The sequence below is a fragment of the Gambusia affinis genome, linkage group LG11 (genome assembly GCF_019740435.1).
Source record: "Gambusia affinis linkage group LG11, SWU_Gaff_1.0, whole genome shotgun sequence".
NCBI lineage: Eukaryota > Metazoa > Chordata > Actinopteri > Cyprinodontiformes > Poeciliidae > Gambusia > Gambusia affinis.
The window spans coordinates 22154935-22178443 of record NC_057878.1 but is presented as its reverse complement, the minus strand read 5'-3'; the positions used below and the strand labels follow the sequence as shown (position 1 = coordinate 22178443).

At 37.9% G+C, this 23509-nt stretch overlaps 1 protein-coding gene and 1 long non-coding RNA gene across 2 annotated transcripts; one reads left to right on the top strand and one right to left on the bottom strand.

The window, feature by feature from the left end:
• Positions 1-978: 978 nt before the first annotated feature.
• nxph2a (neurexophilin 2a) lies at positions 979-23012 on the top strand. The gene is made up of 3 exons (XM_044131424.1): positions 979-1350; positions 1436-1586; positions 18805-23012. The coding sequence occupies exons 2-3, from the start codon at positions 1542-1544 to the stop codon at positions 19549-19551; spliced, it is 792 nt and encodes a 263-aa protein (XP_043987359.1). The 5' UTR covers positions 979-1350; positions 1436-1541; the 3' UTR covers positions 19552-23012.
• LOC122839638 lies at positions 7393-19262 on the bottom strand. The gene is made up of 3 exons (XR_006372084.1): positions 19142-19262; positions 8297-8373; positions 7393-7562 (listed from the first exon to the last, which is right to left on the bottom strand). It is a non-coding gene; the product is annotated as an uncharacterized LOC122839638 (long non-coding RNA).
• Positions 23013-23509: the final 497 nt, after the last annotated feature.

The window sequence follows — 23509 nt, the reverse complement described above, 5'->3', positions numbered from 1 at the left end:
TCAAACACAAAATATTTTAAACTGAATTTCAGAGACTCTCAAAACAATCAGACACAGCTCAATTCAGCAAACAATACAACCCGTCACAGCGTATACTTGTAAAGCAAAAAAATTTGGGAAAAGGCTCAAGAGTTATAATTTTGGATCCCAGGTATAAATCAGTTTTTCATGACACTCTTGTAAAGCCTTCTGCGTTCAGTATATATACAATAATTTAGAATATGCACTTAGAATACGATTTCGATTGAAAATAGCAATCATCAGCATGCTTAATACAGAAGTATTAAGCTCACGTTTCTTCATAAAAAATTTTTCTTAATGTTCGATGTCTTAATCTACAGTGTCATGATTTCATTAATTTCAGTGGAAAATCTTCAGAAATAATGAAAATGTAAGTCGCTGTAAAGTTTCTCTATAGAACGTGTTCCACTTTGTGAAATGACTGAAATAAAATAACTTTTCAATAATCCATTTATTTGCTCTGTATATAGAGTGCACATCTGTTGTGTGGTGCCAACCACACGGTGGAGCCAGAATCTAAAATGTCATCGGTCCGGTCTTGTCCACCGTGGACAGAGTAAAAAGGCTTTTTACCTGTATGCAGTTCGAAACCATTTGTTATCTTTTCCTGTATGATCGGAAGTGTATCTTCATTTGCTTCCCAAACGATAAACTTTTACTCACCTTCTAAAAAAAAAAAATCCCAGTTTAGGGAGATACATTTATAAGCTGAAAACAAACAAGAACCGAATACATTTTATTCTAAATATGAAGAGCTTCCTTAATATCGCTATAAGACCGCTTGCTTCTAAGGCGATTTTGAAAATGCGACTTTCTCCATTCACACTTTCCTAAAATTTTGAAGTTAATCGCTTCTATTCACTTAAAGGGTTAAAGAGAGAGGAAAAAAAGAGCGATTAACTGTGACATCAAGCCTCTTACTTATGTCTTTAAAAAGGAGAGAGGGAGACTTTCAGAGGTGAATCTTCAGGTACTGAGACTCTGAGCAGATGCGCGCCGACCTTAGAGTCTCCAGGCGCGCAGCGGAGGATTTTGCGCACTGGAATCAAGTAGAGCTGAAGGAACGGTCTGCTTGACTGACCGCAGTCTTGGCACCGGCGGTACGGGACTCATTTGGTAGAATTTCACGGCGCACAGAGACAACTTCTTGCTCAAATCGCTCCGGATTAAAAAGAAGAAAACAGTTCGGCGGGATTTGAAACTTAGACAACTAAGTCGCTGTTTGAAGACGCCTCATTAGAGGAAATTCCAGCATCCTGAGAGACGGGGACGTTAAAAGAGGATTGTAGAACTCTTTGCTGGATTGAGCAGGAAGGATTCCAGCGCGAGGTATCTGTAAATTTGCAGAACAGTAAGGACAAATAAAACCCTCTATTACTGAGGTTTTTGGTAAATCTCTCCACTTTCATTGCAGGTGATATCAGAGATGTTTCAGCGGCATGCGCGTCTTCTCCTCTCCAAGTCTTTCAGAGAGGATTTAACCGCCGCTCATCTTGAATAAAACTGACGAGTCGCTGAAGATGAGAGCCCTGCAAACATTATTGTTGTTTTTTCTCCTGCACCAGGTGAGTACTGGGGTGACTGAGTAGTTTATTTCTATTCTGTCTCTTGAAGTTGGATTTTGAAACTTAGTCTATGCAGCCCTCATTGTGTTGAATTACAATTTATTGAAACTGCATCGAATAGATTTAGCTAAATAACACTTAATAACGTCAGACCACAAACCTCCTATTCCGTTTTAAAACTTGTGCTGAATTTTAGTCTTGACTTTAGACACTTATTACTGAATTGCTCAAGTCTCAGCATTTCAGAAAGAATGTAAAAGAAACTATAGAGGAAAAACTACACACTTGAGTCCCATGCTTTATGGATACATACTATCACTTTATTGTAGTCTTTATCACTTGATTACAAAATATCAGACATTGAAGTAAACTCCCTATACTTCACATTGCCGTTTCTCTAAAAATAAGATCTAAATACTATATATTTGTAATTACTGTTGTACATTTTTTCCATTTATTCTGTGAATGCTATATATATATATATATATATATATATATATATATATATATATATATATATATATATATATATATATATATATATATATATTAATGTTATTGACAAGATGTAAAGAGAAGTCTTTTTTTGTGTGTCCTTGCCGAGTTTCCTTTTTTTCATCAAGCTGACTTTCATGTCCTTTTTCTCTGACTTGCAGCCTGACCTAAAACACCTCCTTTATTTCAGTAAGATTTATTTTTGGTCCCAGCTGTGAGTTGGAACCTTTGTGTTGAACTAGTAACATTTGGTAAATATATTTGCTCCAACATAGAACAAAATAAGCCAGAGTTTTAAAAAGGACACATTCAAATAAGAGATTAAAGTAAAAAAGGGGATTTCTTGTAAAGCTTTTGCTACTTCTTCTTTGTAACTCACATAAGGCTTACGTCAGTGCAAGGAAAATTATTTCGGCTTTACTAGAAATTCATTGTGCTAAGCTTTTTTGATATAATCTTCCTTTAGTGTAATTTTATTTTTATTGCATTAATCTCTATAAAGAAAGATTGTGATCTTTGGGGAAATTCAAAGGGTTTTCTCTTCTTTGATGAACATCTGCTGATGTGTCCTTTCTAGATTTTTCCTTCATATATTGTATTTTTTTTTAATATCATTGTTGGTTTTATCCTGATTATCCCCTTTCCATGATCGGACTTGAACGCGAAATGCCATCGGATTGAAGAAGTTCTTCACATCTGTGCTCAATCCTCAAAGAGGGCTTCTTTTAAAGATAGCCTTGAACCGTGCAGCTGCAGCAGCAGCAGAAGGCTGTCTGTTCTGTTGTAATCAGCACTGAGCCTGTTGGGAGCTGCGCCTCCAGAGAGAAATAGGCAGGCCACCTCCCTGGGGAGGCTCTCTTTATATGCCTCGGTGGCTTTCCTCCCAGGACACCCACAAACGTCTGACTGGGGAAATTTAAGACTTTATCAATATTACTTCAACTTTGTAGGCTTAAAAAACCCAGCCGAGATTCACTCAAAACATAAAAGAAACTGAACTTTAAAGATGTTTATGTATAAAGATGATAGAATAGACAAAACAAAACCTAGCCAAAACTGTAATAAGATGCAGCAATGCTCAGTTTAAAATACTTAAAATTTTACGTTGCTTTTGGACAACTAGGAATTCATCCATTTCCTCCCTCTCACTTTACGTACACTTCAAGTGGAGAAGAAGTAAGCCGGGTCCCAGCATCTCTGTCAAACCCCAGGGACAAATAAGAGGGTCAAAGGCATCCTGGGAGAATGGGTTCTACCCTGTGACATCTGCTGCACTTATCCCCATCTCAATGACAACAGGACAATGTAGATGAAGACGAAACTTATTAAAGCCTCTCCGCTGTCTTCCCCTCTGCCTGCCCTGTCGTGACTCTACTCCCACAGAGTTTCTCACAGTGGAATGTGTAGCTTTTAAAACTCAGATTAGGATTAGGTAGGAAGACACATTGACAAAGACTTTACCAGCTTGAGATGTGATAGCCAGGATAGCGACTCTGTGGTCGTATTATTTTGGAACAAAGTCTCAACGAGGCCCATGCTGATGGGATCAGTGACAGTGTTAACCTCCTGTGTCACCTAAAGGATATATATATATTTATACATGCATGTCAGTGTTTAAAAAGTAAATAAACAAGGTTAGATCAGAGTGAAGAAACGAGCCTGGATGCATTTTGTTTTCGGAACTGTGACATGCCTGCGGTTCTTCCATCGGACTTTGATGTGCAGTGATTTAAAGGATTACAAGTGATTTCTCAAAGCTTTTGGCAGTAGTTGTGAGCTTTTATTTATTTATCTATCTACGTGTGTTGCATGCAGTGGGAGCAGCTCGTGCAGTAATTGGCCCTGGGCGAGCCCCTTTTTTCTGCGCCCCTTAACCTTTTAGGGTTTTCATGCATCTCATTCTTGTCTCAATCGTTGTTACGTTAATGCAAAAATAAATGAATTAATTTTAAAACAAAAATTAAAACTGCTCTTTTTTGTTTTCACAGATCAATTAATGTTTTCTTGAATCTAAAATTAGATTTTTAACCCCTGGTAGGTTATTGTTGCGACAGTCACCTCAAACTGCAAGGCTGTATAGTTGCATAAGATTCATGCCTATTAATGTAATTTCAACACACGGATTATCATGCTGCCGTGTGAGAGTTTTACCCAATTATGTGAAAGTTAAACTTAATGAAAACTAAATATCTAAATCTTTTATTTTATGCACAATTTTCACATTAATGTAGAATCTGTTTGATTGAAAAATTACATTATTTGGTTTCCTATATAATTGTAAATAAATTCAGACATTAAGAGAAAAACATTATGTAGTCTAGAATTAGCAAACGACAAAGTGGATATGTTACAGAAGTACATAATAACTAAAGAATATTAATTAAAAGAACAATGAAATGGTAAAGCGTTCATGCTGCCCCTTGACAGAGTGGCACCCTGGGTACTGAGCCATGTCAAAAATGCCCCTGGCTGTTTGATGATTTATCTCTCCACCAGGAGATGAAGGAGGGTGAAATTCAAACCTAATGTAGTATTTGCCACTAGTTTATTTAAATAAAAGCAGTTCATGCTCCTTATTTTCTCTGCAGCGGCAGAGAGAGCGACGCTCCTTTCAAAGTCAGAGTCGGCTCCAGCAAGGACAGCACTTTTATCCATGTCTTCGTAACAAAACACAGATTCCACGCAAATTCCCTCTCTAAGGACCTTTTAACCCTCTTTCCCTTGCCCATGCTCAATTAGGTTTGATTTTATTATTTATTTACTGTATATTTAAAGGCAACTTAACACTGGGAAGTGTAATAAAATGTACAGTTGGGGGGATTAGGAGCAGCTCTTTAATCTCATGCTCCTGATAATGCTGCACGGGCTGATTGATTAGTTTTTCAGGAAGCTTATGTCAGAAAAACCTAATCCGTCTTTGGATTGTGCCAGCCTTGTAAGGTTTTCCGCGCTGCCACTTTATCATGGTGGCGAATTACAGACCTGCTGGGCTGTGATAAGGTCCTCGTCTCTTTTACAGACCCCACCGCCCAACCCTTTTGCACACTTGCACTACACACACCCCCTCTTCCTCCCCCTGGACAATAAAAAAATGTGTTTATATTCTTCACATCCCTGCTCTGCCTGGTCTTCACATCAACCTCTCCCAGGATTTGCCTTGTAAGAAAGAGAGCGGGGAGGGGAAAAATGAGAAGAACTTAAGTCTTCAAAAAGCCACCAGAGAAATTGGGTGGAGAGAGAAAAAATGTGAGAAAATGGGCAAGGCAAGGCCAGTGAAAATTTCTGTGGAAGTGATTAAAACATGGATTTGACGGAGTTGAAGAGGGCATGTATGCATGCGCCGCCTTCCAGGAATCATTTCGGAGCTTACATGGTGCTGATGTGTATCTGTGCACATATTGGGGTCACAATCTTTCCAGCCAGAAGGCTTGACTTGATAATCCCTCATAAACAATACCCGTCTGTGGCATTTGCCGTCTTCTGCCCGCATGTTGCTCATCACCTCTGTGAGGGAAAAGGTTGTCGTTCTTGAGGCTTAAATCCTTCAAATGCAGCCCGCAGCCACAACAGGTTGCGCTTTTACTGTATGGATCCCTGCAAGCTGTTCATTTCTCCATCCTCATTTACAACCAACACGGCGATGAATCCTTGCTAAAGGTCTCCGAATGAAGAGACAGAAGCTCTGAATGATTGATTGCTGTGACACAATTGCCCTTTGCGCTGACAAAAACGCTAATCTGGAAACTGGAAGGCCCATTAAAGACTTGAGCCAAACAGTTATTAACACAATGATTATTTTTGTACTTGCTGCTCTTTTGATGAGAGCAGTTTGGCAATTATTGTGTCATTTATCTTTATCGTAAAAAAAAAGAAAACCTGTATTTGATGACTAATTAGTCTTTCTAATCTCTAACTTTGCAAGCTCTGATTGAATGAAATAGTTTATGTGAATATTACTGCTGTATAAATATAACATAATATAATATAAATGGTAAGCTTTATTGTTAGAGCACTGTTTGATTTTATGAGGCTCTGACTAAAAGTCCTGTCATGAATTTTAATTAATTTTATCACCGTTACAATAAAAGTCACAAAATATATTGGCAAAAATTTAAAGGCATGTCGTTGACCCCTATTCGGGATGAACTCAAATGCAGATGATTCTTTGTTTGAGCCATATAAGAGCTGGTGTTCCTGGTGCAGGAAACATTATGTTAAATGTGTTGTTGAGATTTGTGGTCTAGTTCCAAAGCTATGAATTTTTATAGCCTTTGTGCAGCCTCAGGCGGGTTAAACTGGGAGCTTCTGCTACCTTATGGCTCCGTCATTACAGCTCTGCAATATCAAAAACAGGCACAATGTTCTGATGTGGAACTATTACTGTTTAATAGACTGTTGACTGTGTTTTTATTTTTTCAGCCGGGCTGCAACAAAAGATAATTTTCATTTTATTCATTTACGTTGTATACTTTTATCATTGAAATGACCAAAACAAAGTAGTGCATAATTTGAAAGGGGAAGAAAAATCAAAGATTTTAATTTTTTTCTTTAGAAATAAAAACCTGAAAAGGAGGCATCCAGTGCAATTAACTGCATTCAGAAGTTCAGCTGAAAAAACCCCATTCCCTCTGTAGTTTGCTATGAGCAGTATCTAGTCAAATGACAACAACAAATAACAACTTTCTGGTCGATACATTATACAATACATTGTAGAAAATTAACACCATGAATATCCCATCCCTACCATAAAATTAAGGTGGTGGCAGCATTATTCTGTGAGGGTTTTTTTTTATCTTCAGCAGACAGTGAAGCTGAGTGGGACAGATGAAATAAATGCATCACAATTCTAACAGGACAGCAACATAAAGCAAAACCATCAAAAGAAGGATTTAGATCAAAGCATATGTCTTAGAATGGCCTAGTCAAAGCCCAAACCAAAAAAAAAAACATTGGTAAAAATTCACAGATGATCTCCATCGAGTCTGAACTTGAACAGTTTTGTTAAGAAGAATTTGTCACAATTTCTGTCAGAAGATTTATAAATCTGGTGGAAACATAAAGGTTTGCAGCTGAAATCCAAGTGAAAGTTCTACAATGTAAACAGAGCACCTTTCAGATTTGGATTTGTAAAAAATATTGCACAATTTCCCTCCACTTCACAACTATGCAATAGTTGGTTTTGGTCTATCACAGACATTTCAAGAAAAAATATAGATGGTTTAGAATGATCAAAATTTTCAGTGGATATGAATCATTTAGCATGGCTCATAGTGTGTACCTGTTCAATTAAGGACTGACATAAAAACAGAGTATGATGTATTTAGATTAAAAAAACAACAACAAAAGTTAAGATAAACACAAGACTAAGAAAAGAATAACAGAAAATACCAAGCCAGTATAAGAGGAAAAGAACTAACCTGTTTAGGTCTAACAAACATGGATCTGGTTCACCTATTTCCTTTCTTTAAGTTATTGGTTTACCTGAAAGATAAAAGAAAAAGTAAAACCAGTTAGGTTTTTTTAATTGTTGGTGACATTGTATTTCAGTCTGGGTTCCTTTAAATAAAAAAATATTTGCTTCCTGATCGTCAGCACGAACAGCCTGCCTTGTTATGATTTCTGCAGTGGCTTGCTTTAAAACAATTTTGCTCATCAGAAGAAAGTTGTATGAAACTATAAAAATTTGTGAGCTGGTTACTTAGAAGATTAGTTTTCTGAATTTCGAAAACAATCCTAGAAATTTGACTCCAATCTCTTCCAGAACTTATTTGTTAAATGTTACAGAATAGAGGTGTGGAAAAAAGTGTCAAAAGATTAAATCTGGACCAATTTCTCCAAAATCCATTCTTTCATTTATAACTGTTCTCTCACTTATTGTGACTCAAACAAGCAAACGGTTTCTCCTTTTTTAGTGTCTGACGTGTAGAGTTTTTAATTACCACCCGCTTTCATCCTGTAGCAGGCAATCACACCACATGTCAGAGCTCAGGAAAATGATTGACCTCTTTAATTAAAAAGTGCATGGCTTCCCTGTAAAAAGGCAAGGTGTGACAGCTTCAGAATAAGTACAATAAATCTCCCCCTCTGATTATTCCCACTTTTGCATTTCCTGCTGCCGCTAAGCTTTTGAGGCCTTTCTTTTGCGGCTTGTCATTTTCAGCCCTAACAAAGCTCTGTCAGCTACACAGTGTCTTTGTGTATTTCTTGTGATGTACCTGTCTTCAGAGCGTCTCAGAGAGAAAGGAAGCAGCGTCTTGCCAGCTCCTGATTCTTCTTCAAAGGGAGCTGTTTTCTGTGAAATCAGACGCGGCGCAGTCAGCTTTGAGAATGGAAACATTTGCTCTGTCAAATTTAGCGGGTGTACATTTGAGCAAATCAAGCAAAACAGCCCTCTATTTTTTTTGTCTTTTTTTTTTTCTTTCATTAAAAACTGTTATCATTTTCGGCACAGTATTGAAAAGAGCAAAAATGATAAACGGTAGTTGTCACAGAAACACAAATAAGAAATGCTCAGATGTTTTTTTTGCGGTTGAAATCTGAAAACCAGCGAAGTAACAAACAATAAAAACACACTTCCTCCTCTTGTATTAACTACAAAGATTTACAAGTGCTTTTACTGTTGTTGCAAGGTGTTAAAACTGGTCAAGAGATAATTACACTGAGTCCTAAATGCTTTGCGGTATTATCCCCTTCAATCCCTGCTATCAGAAATCCAGAGGTGTGCGGCAGGTGTCAGGAGCCTACACACAGAGTTAGTGCTCTGACCATGTAAGGGGATTATGAAAGTGATGATGCACTGAAAGGTAACGGCTGCCTGAAAGTGAAGTGTCGAGGGCTTTGCCGCTGTCGTATGTGACAAGTGCCGAGATAACGGCGAGTTTCCAGATTACTTGGAGGTTCTCTTCTCAGACGCGTCGCTTGCTGACTCCTCCTCTCCTGCCAGGATCTTCGTTAACACTTCCCCAACATCCGACAGCATCGCTACATTTAAATTTCCCACACTGAGCAACGCTGGGTAACATCTCATTTTCACCCCCAGGGTCTTTCGCAGTTAATTCACAAATGGACGTGAAGAAGAATATTTTAAAAGTGTGTTATAATTAAAATTTTAGTCAGTGTTCATTAAGCTGTATTATTTACATAGGTATGTTTTTATTCATTTTAATAGAATAGTTATGAATGCTTGTAAAAAGTTTTGATTTAAATTCGTTTTGTAGAAATATATTTACAATCTAGATGCAATGACAAATTTTCTGAAATCTTGACAAATATTGCATTGAAAAAGCAAGAAATATACATTAATTCAATAAAATTATTACCATTGCACCAAGTAAAACTAAAAGTGACTGGGCACTAAAACATCATAGTGCACACATGACTTCCCTTAACCAGAATCAATGCAAACTTCTTATCCTGCAGTCTGGAAACCTGAGGAATGCATCGAAAGCGTAATTTACCATAGTGTCATAGTGCCATAGTGTTATCCTGGTATAAGAGCAACACGTTAAAGTCCCTCTTATACCTGTATTACTATTTTACTGATTTAGAAATGGAGAAAGCCATAAATACACCCTAATTTAATATTGGTTGTGAATATGTGAAAAGCAAATCTGTCTTTTACCTAGTAAGGCAAGGCAACTTTATTTATACAGCAGGCAACACAAGATGTTTTACATGATTAAGACATAAACAGCACAGCGCATTTTCTCAAATGCTTACATCAAAATCAATAGAAATATTGGAATAAAGACTAGAATTATTCACGGTCCCAGATATCATTAATTACAGGCAACTCTAAGCAAATGGGTCAGTCAATATTTTCATCATTTTGTTTTAGAATATGCTTTTATGGACAAGTATTTTGATGTTTATTTTTTCTGAGATCCAGGGAGCCAGTTGTAAGACTTTGGAACTGGTTTGATGTGCTTCATCATTGGCTGTTCTGATAAACTAATAATACAAATTTCTGCATGGCCATGTTTTGTTTTTCTCCAGTATTACTCTGAAGAATCCTCCAGCTCATATTGAGAGCGCTCTCCAGCCATTTTGAACAGCATTTTGTGTGAGAAACTCTTTGTTAGCCAAACAGGAAGACAAAGGCGATTTAAAACCACACACCTGCGGAGATTCCACATGTTTCATAATTGGCATAAGAGCTTGATTTAGACCAAAGAAAAGTTTTTCCTAATGTAGCTGTTATTTGATTTTGAAAGTTTGATAATTCCAACTTAGTTCTGAAGATCAAAAACATTATGGTTTAAAGAATAGAATAAAACTTAGAACTAGGCCATAAAATCACTAAAAGTGATGTCAAAAGTCAGGCCTCCAGGGTTAGTACCCTGCATGATTTAGTTCTTTCCCTTGTTTAACACACCTGAATCAAATCACGGTTCATTTGCAGACCTTTTGTAGAACTTTGACATGCAGAGAAGATACTTGGATCATTTGAATCAGATGTGTTGGAGCAGAGAGAAACCGGCCCTCCGGGAATGGAGCTGCACTGTCGAAGAATACATTTCTTTATATATTAGATTACCAATTTAATTTCCAGGACTGAAAATGTTACCCTTTTAATTATTATTGCATAGATTAGTTTTGTTTGGTAGAAGAGAATGTTTCATTTTCTTAAGTAATTATTAATGAGGATTGATTGTTTAATTGAAAACAGATGTAATTTCTGATTCTATTAGTGATTAGCTCTCATCGATCTTTCAAGTTCAAGTGCTGAATAATTTTTGCATTTGTTCTACATAGACTCTTCTCCTGATACAAACACAGAAGCTTCCTAATTCTTCTTTAAGTATATCATTAAAATCCCTCAGTTGAAAGTTAAAGAATTCATTCTTTAGATTGATTTTTTTAGGATTCAATAATACTGGCTGGTTTATAACAATAATAGAATTTAACACAAGTTAATATTCTTACAACACCATTACGTTAGTGAAGGTTACTGTCTTTTCCTTCTTGTTTAGAATATTTTAATATTTTGACTATAACTTAACATCTGTACAACAAAATGACAATTTTGAAATTGTGTTTGTATTCGCCAGCAGTTTCAAAACTAATTTTCTGCAACATCAATAAACTCATATCAGCTGTGTTTTCCCACCCTTTCTGTTTTCCGAGAGCCGGTTGACACACACACACCACACGCCCACACCTTCACTGCAGCGCCCCCTCCCTGTCTCTTCTCACTCGCTCACTCATTTGGTGCTGTTTTATTTATGTCACCTGTCTCTTTCACTCTAGCTAAACATCAGTTTGTTACGGTGTTGGGAATATGATGGAAGCACTGACAACAGAAGCAGTTTTAGTTGTTCCAAGTTTCCTTGAACAATTTTTCCATTAATACTATTAGACTTAGAATTTAGACATTATGTGAATGTACTAGCACAACTGAACAAATTTGATCTTAAGTCTTGGCATCTTGGAAGTGTGTTTTAACTCCTTTATTTTCAAGTTTATATTTAATTTGACCAAAGAAGTCTCAAAACACATACTCTAATTTATTGAATATAACTGCATTTATACTGCAGTATCAGATGCATTGCAAAGACGATGCATGAGCATTATTTACTGAGTAATGAGTATCTTTGTTTACTGCTGAAGCCCAAGATACATACAAATTAGTGTGACAGGGTTACAAAGGAGCAAAAAAGCACCTGCTGTGCTGCTAGCTCTTTATTATTGAACAGTGGAGAGAGTTTCCACAAGTCTATGCATGCAGTGTATTCATTGCAAGGGGAGAAACTGAGGAATTTGTTGAGTTTAGTGCATCACTTCTTGAAGGGAGTGGCTCTCTAATGATACAGGATGCTTCAGTATGAAGTCAACACCCATTGGAGCAGTCAAGTTTGTCAATGTCCAAATGAGATGAGGCTTGGCACCATTTGAGTCAGACTTCTCTGACGCAGAAGAAAAATACTGAATTCTGTGATTGAGCTAGAGCAGAGCTGCACTGACACTGTAAACATGACTAATGACTCACATTTTAAGATTTATGGTAGCCAGAGGAGGGTTAAGTTACATGCTATAATTTATGCTAATCACAGAACAGCCTTGAGTGACAACAGGAGGGCACAAAAAGTCCTCTACAGAAAATGCTGCTTGACTACACTTTTTGACACCAGAATAACTCAGCTGCAGCGTACATACTTTTTACATCTAAAACTTAAGAACTAAATAAGCATGTAAAAGTTCTCAATGAAGAATGTGAACCTGACAACCTTTTCAGAAGAGAGTGAGATCAATAACACTGGAAGATATGGAAACAGAATTTTGCTCAGGCCTGCTTGGTTGACTCAATTTTTAAAGGGCACATATTTTTTTTTACAACTTTTCCTTTCAGTTGTGTTCAGACTTGCTGCTCTCAACACTTATATTTGAGAAATATGTAAAAAAAAAAAAAGATAAAGTCAGCACATGGCAGGAGGGAACAATGCTGAAAGTGTAACGTGGTCGATGACTTTATGTACAGAAAATTAGACTAGAGGACCGATGCATAACACAATGGTCTCCAAAGATTGATTTCATATTTCTTTTGGGTCAGCAGGGATCCTATACAGCCATAAAATCTGGCAGTATCTGATTTAACATCACCTGATTATATAAAGTGCAATCTATATTAAATTCTATCAATACTGATTTCAAATTGATCACATATCAGTATGAATTAGGATTTGTAGGTTGAGTGCAGACACTAAGCTGTCTCATTCTCACAGAGGTCAGGTGGTAATGGTCTGAAGGATCATACTGGAGGGCAGCAGATATGGTGCATGCTCACGCACACACTGACGGTAGCCTTCTGTGATTTGTAAGGCGCCCCCCGGTGTGGATTTGCTGTTGCGATCCACCACAGTGCAGAAGCACCTGCCATGTATTTCCCCGGCCGGCCTCTGATTAAAAGTGATGGCTCTGGAGCGTGAGGCTGTTCCAGCGATCAGAGCACCAATCTATTCTTCGGTAGGGTGGAGGCTCTTTGCTCAGTGCTCCCAAAGCGCCTCAGGGGCCTCCTCTCCTGGAACCAGCTCTGGATGTGAATCATTACAAATTATATGCCCCGTAACATCAGGAAGAAGATGGCATGGGAAGGTCTGTGGGCAGGTGGGAGATTGTAGTGGTTTTAATGTCAGCTGAGCTGTTTGTCATGTTGGATGCTTGAAAGCAAGATGCTGCAGTCAATCTGTGGCCTAATGCTAACAGCACCGTCCTGAGCAGCTGACAGGTGTTGTATTTCGGTGGTGCTGGAAAGGTATTACCACAGGCGATGGTGAAGGTGGTGCAGTTTTACTGAAGTGTCCAGATTTTTACAACGCAGAAACACATCAAATTAATGAAGCTTTGGACACAGAAAATTAGCAGAGAAATGAATTGCACCACCTAAGTGAGGTCAATTTGCACAGATCAATCCATGAAGAACAGCGAGGAGCATGATTGGGACTACTGTGCTTGCACTGATGAGCAGGTTAATTGCCCATTTTGTTTATTGTGAGAAATTCCTGAAACCAATTTCCCCTAGACACATATACCCGCCTTATGTGCGGGGGAAAAAAATCCAGTATGAAAAATTCAAACTGATTATTTTTGTTACAGAGGCAGCATCTTAATTCAACAAAAACAATTTCTTGCCAACCAATCACAGGCCAAACTGATAACTGGGCCACACATTTTTGTGGTTGCCATCATAAGCAGCACCACCGCTTCTCCCGTGGCCCTAGGCCTACACCCATGACAGCTAAGCGCAATGTAGCCAGCTTCTTGTTGCAAATACACTTTAATGGCATCTTTTCACATGATGCAGAGGCCAGATGTCACTGGACTCTTAATAACTTTCTAGAGGCTAGTTCTGGTCGCTGTGGCAATTACCTTTATGTCAGGGCTCTAAAAGATATGTCTACCCACGGGACAAGCAGGCAGCCAGCTCCTTAATGCTTATTACAGACAAACGTCAGAACTGATTCATCCCGACTCACTGTGCGAATCTTTGGTGCTCAAGCAACTGTGTGAATTTTAGTGCCTAAGTCTCTAAATCAAACGCGAACAGAACAGCTTTCGAATTTAACAAAACAAACACATTTTATGCATTCTGCATTTGCTTTTTTATTCAGTAAGAAATGCCTGACTAACAGAAAAAGCCGCAGAAATATTTAAAAGTGATATGCACCCTCTAAGCATTTAATATGATACACCTTTCATAGAATTATGTTAAGATTTATGCAGCGTTATCTATTTTTGTTCAATACAAACAGTGAGAGCACTTTAAAACACTCTGTATAAGCACTATCTTGAAAATAATCTAAAAACAAAGCTACACTAACAAAGTCTTGTTCAGCTGAGGATGCACTTCTGACCAACATGAAATAATTTAAAATAGACCTACTACAATAAGTGCTTGTGAAGATGAAAGCCTGTAGATGCAACTGGAATTGAACAATAAACATGCACTTTTCTTCATCTAATACAACAAGAGAGTCCCTGGCTTTGAAAGTCTTCTCTGAATGTTGTTAAGGAAGATTTTTTCACCTTTCAGATATGCATGTGTACAAATGCTTCACATTTTTTTCTGTTTTTGTTCTTGTTTCCTCTCTGAAGGCTATTTCTTTAACTTTCAGAGAAAGTTAAAGAACTAGCAATTTGTAGATTAACAAATCCAAATTGGCTATCGGGGTGTTAATGTGCAGGTTTAGCTTTTGGTTAAAGTTCTCTATCAGCTATGGAAGGCTGAAGTCCTGGTACTTTTTAGCATAGCTCATCAGTGGTTAATTTCTTATTACCTTAAATGTATATGATTGCAATTAACTTATAAAATACACCAAGCCTATCTCAAGGATTTTCTTATTAAAATGTCATACTGTTTATAAAATAAAATTTGTAAATACTGAGAAATCTATAGTCCTTAATATTGACTGAGATGTTAAAATAGCCCCTTTTCTTAGTGACCATTCGGGAGCTTTGAATCAGATACCAGCTTCAGTCTCATTAGCTTATCAAAGCATATCAGAATCTTTTCTTATACTATTTCTATAGTTCAGATCACTGAGGGATGCCCACTTTTCATTGACTGTGCAAATTAGCTATAGAAAATAAATTTGGTTCGTAATACCAAGATAACTGTTTTTTACCCTCCCATCCCCTTTTAACATTCAGGAAGTTTTGTTGTTAAAAGAAACCGGATTCAATTATTTAAAGACCTAACAGTGCCTATAAAACAAAGGTAACTGAGTTTGTTTATTTATTCTTCTTTTTTAAATTGTTCTGAGTTTCTAGAAATGCTTAATTAACAGACCCTGACCTACTCTCTCCCGGTGGTATAAATATAACGTGACACAGAGGCCCATTTCTCATAGCCACGGGCCATGAGGCTGTACAAGGACTCATGCTTTTGCTGCACACCACACTCACTCTGTGGGGAGATTAAGATTGAGATGAAACAATTTCCTAAGCTCACAGTTAGGAAACTGCTCCAAACCAAGTCTCCATAGCAACCACTATTTTCATGCCAAATGTTTGTATGGGAGGGATACAAGAAGGCATTTTCTGTCCTAATATCATGAACTTAAACATATGTTTGCTAAACCTAGCTGAGATTTTAATTGGGACTTTGGTCCAATACAACTTTGACATGACTGATCAGAAATGTGAATAGGCCTGACAATTTATTACAATTCACACATAGCATTAAAATCCATCCAAATAATTGGATTACAGTTACTCACTGCACATACAAAGTCACATCACAAAGTGAGCTGTCAGCTCAGCAATCAGTGGGTTCACTGATGTTTTGTTTTTGTAGCATCATAAACAGGCATTACTCTATTAGTTAGACATCAGCAGTGCTGACTTTTTTTTTTCTTTTTTTTTAAATACCTCAAAAACAACAAGTAAACCGCAACAAAGGGTAAAAGTAACTTACACACAGTAATTACATAAAATTTTAATATTTTTATATTTTCTTTCACTGATTTCCAAAGAACTTAAAAATTCAGAAAAATAAAATGGGGCATGGCATTAAAATCCAATTTTAAATGGACAGGAAGCCAATGGAAACAGGATCAAACAGATATTCTCACGTCTGGATGTATTGGTTAAAAGACTGGCAGCTGCACTGTGGACACATTGAAGTCGTACCAGGAAAGACTGAGGGACACCAATATAAAGTCCATTACAGTAATCAAGTCTAGAGCTAATAAATGTGTGAATGGCGGAGTCAATTTAAAGAAGATTTAAGTTTGGTCAGTAGATGCAGACAGGAAAATTTAAACACTGAGTCGATTTGTTTATTAAAGTTACTTGATTTTGCCATAAAATGGCATTTTGTGCCCAGAGAATCCAGGACAATAAAACAGATATAAATATCATCTTTAAGCTCTTGAATTTTATACATTTTATTTTAAGTTTTGTACACTTTTGACAGGGATTGCCAACAAAATCGGAGAGTGCAGTAGTTGAGTGTGTCTGATGAATCTGTTGTTTTTTTTAACAGAGAATTAACGCGTGTGCCACCTGATGCTAAATTTTAACTTGAAATGCTTGCTAAGGATTCATAATGTGTTTGTGGCTCTGGTATAATATTGAATGATGCGGTGCAAAAGAGAAAACCTTTGCTGGTATGCATGTTTTCTTGTGTTTCTGCTAGGCGTACAGGGAAAGACAGAAACCAAACCACAGAGACAGATATCCACCACCTCTTTGCGTCGTACTGCTGAAATGAAGTCTGCAGTTATTATCATAATAATGTCTTGTTTCAAGTCGCCCTGAAATGCCTCTAGCACGCCTGCACCGATTAAGAAATCTTAATTAAGCTTTTGTAGATTCTCCTTCATCAGACCTTGCCTCATTTTTTTTTTTATTTTTTTTTTACAAACACTCATATTCTTTTCGTCAGACACTCTCACCTAAATGAATAAGGTGTTAGCAGAGAAAGTGAGAGAGAAAGAGAAAGCAAAGCCTGTGTTTTCGGCACACGCTTTCAAGTTTCCCGTGCTTCATCTCTCCAGAGGCATTTAAGTATTAGATATCCCTGCGCTGATCCGCTTGTTGTCACAGCAATTTCCTCAGTTGCTCATCATACTTAAAACTCCTCTCTCATTTCCATTATAATTATCCGAGACAAAGCTCACCTGAGATTCACAACGAAAGACAATTTAGTTTCACCTCTAGAGCAGCGCAGCATGACGCTTACTACGTTATGGATAAAACAGTGTGAGGTTGTTGGCGAAAATGAGAGTCACCTCTCCGTTTGTTTGCAGGGGTGAGGAAACGTTCCTGTTGGGAGTACACAGATTTTACGTCCAGGCGTGAGTGTTATTTTGAGAGAGTCCAATCAAATTAACAACAGAGCTCACCTGAGGTATTACTGAAAGAGGAGCATCCGCTGGGTATATTGCCACTGGTGGCTGGTCGATTAAATGGCTGTGGCTGTCGTGGACTACACAGAGGAACATTATTACAGAGTTGCCTCATTCATCCATGTTTACAGGGAGCAACTGTCTTAATTAAGCATTGTGCAGGCTGATGGATTGGCCAGTCTCACTGTCTGTAGCAGACATATTGATTTCACATTCCATACCCAAATAACCGAGTCGTTTTCCTCCCCTTTAGGCGTTAAGGTGCCACCGAAGTGTGGGGACATTAGGAGCATTTAAAAGAAGCTGTAATTATAAAACATGCAGCCCTATTACGTGTCAGATGGAGAGGTTTGTAATGTGACTGCGACAAAACAAATTGAACCAGACGACCTACTTTGTTAGCTTTGTACACATGTGTTTCAGTTAGGCTTACAGCAAAATTATAATTAGTCTGGGAGTAGTGCACAGCGTCTTCAGTGAGGATTCAAACAGCCGCTGCCGTGTGCTCTCAACATCTGCTTCTCTCAGTGATCCCTGTAACAGGGCCTGGGGAGAGAGAGCACTACTAATTACTAATAAAACTAGCTAAGCCTATTGCTGTGAATTACTGCAGCTTTATCTGAAGTGAACCAGAAATCACTCCCGAAGCAAATACAGGGTTGGAGAGATGCGAGGAGGGACCGCAGTTCATTGCAGGGTCTGGATTAGTACAATGCTTGGTGTATGTTGTGATGCTGCTACAAAGGAGTGTTTTAGTGTTGGACATTAGTGCGAGATTCCGAAGTCTGGCTGACTTGAATCATCTTGAAACATCTTGAATCAGAGGCTCAGGATATAAAGCATATTTATACAGACACAGAACTTTTTTGAGAAAATTCAACATATGAGTGAATTCTAGTCCCCTGAAGCAAATAGGCAAATTATAAAATAAATTCAAATGAATGGTTACTACTACTATGTGATTATAATTGGACTCCCTACAGTGGCTTGTGTTTTTGCTATATGTACAAGTTTTTAATATCAGACTGGTAAATGGCTATAAATAGTGACATATTACTGAGGTTTAACCTACAGTCACAGCTCTTCTGCTTACAATAATCAGTTTGGGTTAAAGATATAAACTGTAATCCCCTCAAAGAAAGTCAGGGGTCGCCATGCAGTTCTGAGATCTGTATCTAATATGGGATGCAAAGAAAACCTTTGTTTCAGCACATTAAAACATTTAATGAGAAACTGATTCTGGATTATTTGGGCAGATTGTTGATAATTGCTTCATCTGAATCTGTAGCAAACTGTTGTAAAGTTATGCTTAGAAGTGGTTTTTATCTCACTTAAAATTGTTTTTTCTCTCTACCTCTCCTTTGTGTTCTGTAAAGGTCGCATGCAGGAAAGTGCATGGAGGCGCCACAGAACTCATCGAGTGGAGGGACAGTGATAGCGAACAGAAGATTTCTCCCACGGGGGTGAGACCACGGATTCTCAACCCCCTGCGTTTGTTTGCCAAGGGCTCCCCTGAGCTCAAGAGCAACATGAGGGAAATGACATATTTACAGAACATGGAGGACTTTTGGGACTGGTTATCTAACCAGACAGATGTTCAGGGTGCACAGGCCAGAACTAAACGCAGACCCATCGTGAAGACTGGCAAGTTCAAAAAGATGTTTGGGTGGGGGGACTTCCACTCAAACATCAAGACAGTCAAGCTCAACTTACTGATCACAGGAAAGATCGTGGACCACGGGAATGGCACGTTTAGCGTTTACTTCCGGCACAACTCCACCGGAATGGGGAACGTCTCCGTGAGCCTGGTGCCGCCTTCCAAAGTCGTGGAGTTTGAGATCGCCCAGCAGTCAACACTGGAGACCAAAGACACCAAGTCATTCAACTGTCGCATTGAATACGAGAAGACGGACCGCAACAAGAAGACCGCCCTGTGCGGCTTTGACCCGTCCAAGGTGTGCTATCAGGAGCACACACAGAGCCACGTGTCATGGCTGTGCTCAAAACCCTTCAAAGTCATATGCATCTACATTGCCTTTTATAGTGTGGACTATAAACTGGTGCAGAAGGTATGCCCTGACTACAACTACCACAGCGACACACCTTACTCCTCCACAGGATGACCTAGCTCTTAGCGTGCAGCAGCCTTTGGTCTCTGTCCACAAAACAACCCTGAACGCCTGAGTCTGCTGACAGAAAGTCAACTTGATCAGGGCAAACATACTTCAAATATTTGGAAAAAAACCTCTGTAAATATAGCAGTTGTATCCAGAAAAAAAACACATCAGACAGTTTGGTCTTTTGAGACTTGGTTTTAGGGGTTTGACAAAGTAAAAGGCAGTGCTAGCTCCTAACCCTGCGTAAATCCTCATCACAACAACACATGTTCGCTGGTGTAATTAGTGTCTTGTCCAGATGTTTTCTTTAAGGCTAGACCATGAGCAAAATGTTGCACCAATTAAAAGTGCAAACCTGGAATCTGGCAGTGCTGGAGCCAAAAATTGTATTACCTAATTGAGATAGTCATCATTTAACATATGACAAGATTTTGATCCATCTTAAAAAAAAATCTAAAAAAACTGTCATTTAAAAAGGCATACAATAAAGAAATGTTCATGTAAGGATACTGTATTACAAAAACAGAAAAAAGTTTGACTTTGAACTAGAGTGGATATCTATTTGTACAATAGGAAAAGTCAAAAAGGATAGTCTTCTACTTCAAAATTATTCAATAAGTGTCTCAAAGATTTGAATAATTATTAATATTTAGAAACATTGTTTGTTAAATTTCTTATATATGTATTAATATGATCAAAATTACTAATTCAACTTATTTCAGTGTACACATGACAAAATACACAGATCAATTTACAGATTTTTGGAAGTTAATAATGCATATAATGCCCTGCAAACATTCTCATACTGCTTGAAGTTTTCCACATTCAGCTGCCTTGGATCAATTCCTTCTTGAACTTTCTTTCAATGCAGTAGCAACTGCAGGTCTTTTGGAGTATCTACTAGCTTTGCAAATCTAGAATTCTTTTTTCAGTGCAAAGAATGTGCTTAGAGCATTTCTGGACCTTGATTGAAGATTTCTAACACATGAATATGCTGTGATCCACATAATTTGACTAGATCTGATCATATGTTTATGGCACTTGTCCTACTAGAAGGTGAACCTCCACCCCAGCCTCATGTTTTCTTCAGCATTGCCCAATATTCATTTCCATCCATCTTCCCATCATCTCTGAGTAGCTTCCCCACATCATGATGTCGCCACCACCTTGTTTAATAGTGTAATTTAGGTTTATGTCAAGATGACATTTTGCATGTAGTTCACAGTATATCTTTTTGTTGTATAACCCTAAAAAGCTTCTGTCAAACTGCGCATGGAAACCCTTAAGGTTTTATTTCAAAAATGTCTTTCTTCTAATTGCTCCTCCATAAAGGCCAAATTTGTGAAGTACACAGCTAATAATAATAATAATAATAATAATAATAATAATAATAATAATAATAATAATAATAAATCCTTTTCCTCTATATGGTTAACCTTAAAGGGTCATGAGTGGGCTTGTGCTTGACAGATCATCAATCCATCATACAAACACACAGAGACAAACAAGTCAAACAACCCTGTATGCACACATTCACTTCTGAGGGCAATTTAGAGCAAACAAATAACCTTATACAGTATGCATAGTTTTAGACTGCAGGAGGAACCCAGAGTATCCATGCAAAACCCACACACAGCTGTGCCAGTGTTCAGCCTAAGTAATATATTATAATGCTTTTAACATATTCTCCCTCCTGAACTGTGGATCTCTGAAATCAATTGCTATGTTACCACTGGTCTGTCCTACTGTTTATGTAACATCTGAAGCAAATTGGATGCACTGGATTTCTTTAGGGTTATTAGAGTAAAGGAGACCAAATACAGATGCAGACAGTACTTTTGAGAATTGAGAAAAAACAAAATACAGTTTCTTTCCTACATTAGTTATGCACTACTTTTTTAAGATGCTACTTCACAAAATAATCTCTATAAAATACAAAAATATTTGTCTTTACAATGTGAGAAAATGTGGAAAACTGCAAGGGGTATAAATACTTTTGCCAGGCACTATTATGTATTTCAGTTCTCCTGTGTTGATTGCTGCAATTATCCCAAGGCATGTGTGTGCTAAACTGGTCTGAAATCCAACATCTGTGTTTGCAGGATGCACTTTGAGGCAGCAGCCTGCCGAGCGAGCCATGCAGTGGATTAATGTGTCAGGAGAGGAGGGGAGAGGGATGCAATAATTGCAGGACAGGTGGATTTAGTGAGTCTGGCAGACAATTATCAGTACTTTGTCATGGTCCTGCTAGCAGCCCTGACATTACCTGTCTTTAATAGGCTTTAATTAGCCTGGGAATTTCTATTCACCAAGAGGAGAGAGACTGAAAAAGGAAAGAAAATGGGCAGAAGTTGGAGAAAAAACTTGTCTGTGATTTCAAGAAGTGGGAATATATAAAAAAAATAAAAATAAAATCTGGCTTTTTTCCAAATGTACAGCAAGCTTAAGCTGGCAGTGGAAAAGAAGCAGTTTAGCAGTACACGGTGTAATGTGCTTTGACATTGCAATCACCCAGACAGTTTTAAAAGGTTTCGTTGAAAAGCACCATCATACGGAAAGCCGTAGATTGCATTGCTTGCACACATCCCGGGTTTTAGGTTAGGGCATGTGCCACAGATGACACTGCAATTATTTCAGTCGATGTTACTTCATGGTCCCATCATCTGTAAATGATCCTGTCACTTTGTTGGTGAGGTGTATGATAAATCAGAATCAATCTACAGTGAAATGATATTTTTAGTTTTACTCCTCGTTGCTGTGTACTACTTGTAACTACAACCAGACGTATTTAATTATGGCTTCAAAGTAAATGATGTCAGTTTATTTAAGTTTTTCCTTAAGAATATTTCACAATGTGTACCCCTCCTCATTTCTGGTGTTTTATTATGATTATCATGTACATAAATGTTTAAATTATTGCCAACTGTTACATATCGCTTTATTTCCCCGTTTCTGTGTTTTACATTGTTCCTGTTTGGATTACCTGCTTAGGTAAACTTGGTTAAAAATCTCTCCTGTAAAAAAGGAAAAAAAAATGTCAGTGAGTAGCGTGATTGCACATGTTAATTTTCACACAAAGTTCATTTTGTTAACATCTAATGGTTGAAGATCACTTTAAATCTTTATGGCATTAAACCTTATAAGAAATTGGCTCCCCAGCATCTTGTCACACCGAGTCTGCCCCGGTCTACTGGTGCTCAGAGTTGTCTCGTTTCATTCCTGAAAGGCCTTCTCAACAGGATAAACACACCATTTTTAAGAGGTACATTTCGGTGTAGCTTTTTAATGGGCAATAAATCTGTGTCCACAGGCGTGGATGATACCAGAGGTACACCTCAGGGAGCACATCCATTTTGCTGTGGCCATCAGGGACAGGGGTCTTTTCATTCGCTTCCATTACTCTTATCTGATCAGGATGAGGCACCTACTCCTTCAGCATCAAGTCACACTAGGCTCCCCCGCTGCACTCATCCAAATCCCTTAAAACCATGCTGATAAGTATTTCTGTTTTTATGCTTCACCTCTCTTAGTATTGGCATTAAGACTGCACACTTATGAGACCATAAAATTAGTTTACATAATTTATAGCTTCATTTAAAAACCAGTCACACATGGAGATTGCAGTTTGTTCTAAACCACAATAAGAAACTGAACATTTGCCCAACTTCACCATGCCATTGCCAGAGATAAAATAGATCGTTTTAGTTTTAGTGCCTAAAGCTATAGTGAGAAAGGAGATATAGTGTGGGTCAGTGTATAAAAAAATAATAAAAAAGAAGCATGACATTGTTATTTAAAGTTGGGATTTGTATGTTGTTTGTCAAGCCTCGGGAGATTTTTTTTTTTTTAACAGGAGGCTAAATGAACTGGGTTCACAGCACAAAGTAGTTCATACATTTAGCAAGGTAAATGAACCAACTGAGACAATGTATCATGTACACAAAGCTAAAGCAGGTAAACCCAC

Excerpts from the sequence above, each read along its gene's own strand:
- nxph2a (XM_044131424.1), top strand. The coding sequence starts at position 1,542 with ATGAGAGCCCTGCAAACATTATTGTTGTTTTTTCTCCTGCACCAG. Across the intron at positions 1,587-18,804 it reads TGTTTTTTCTCCTGCACCAG|GTCGCATGCAGGAAAGTGCA; the intron begins GTGAGTACTGGG and ends TGTTCTGTAAAG.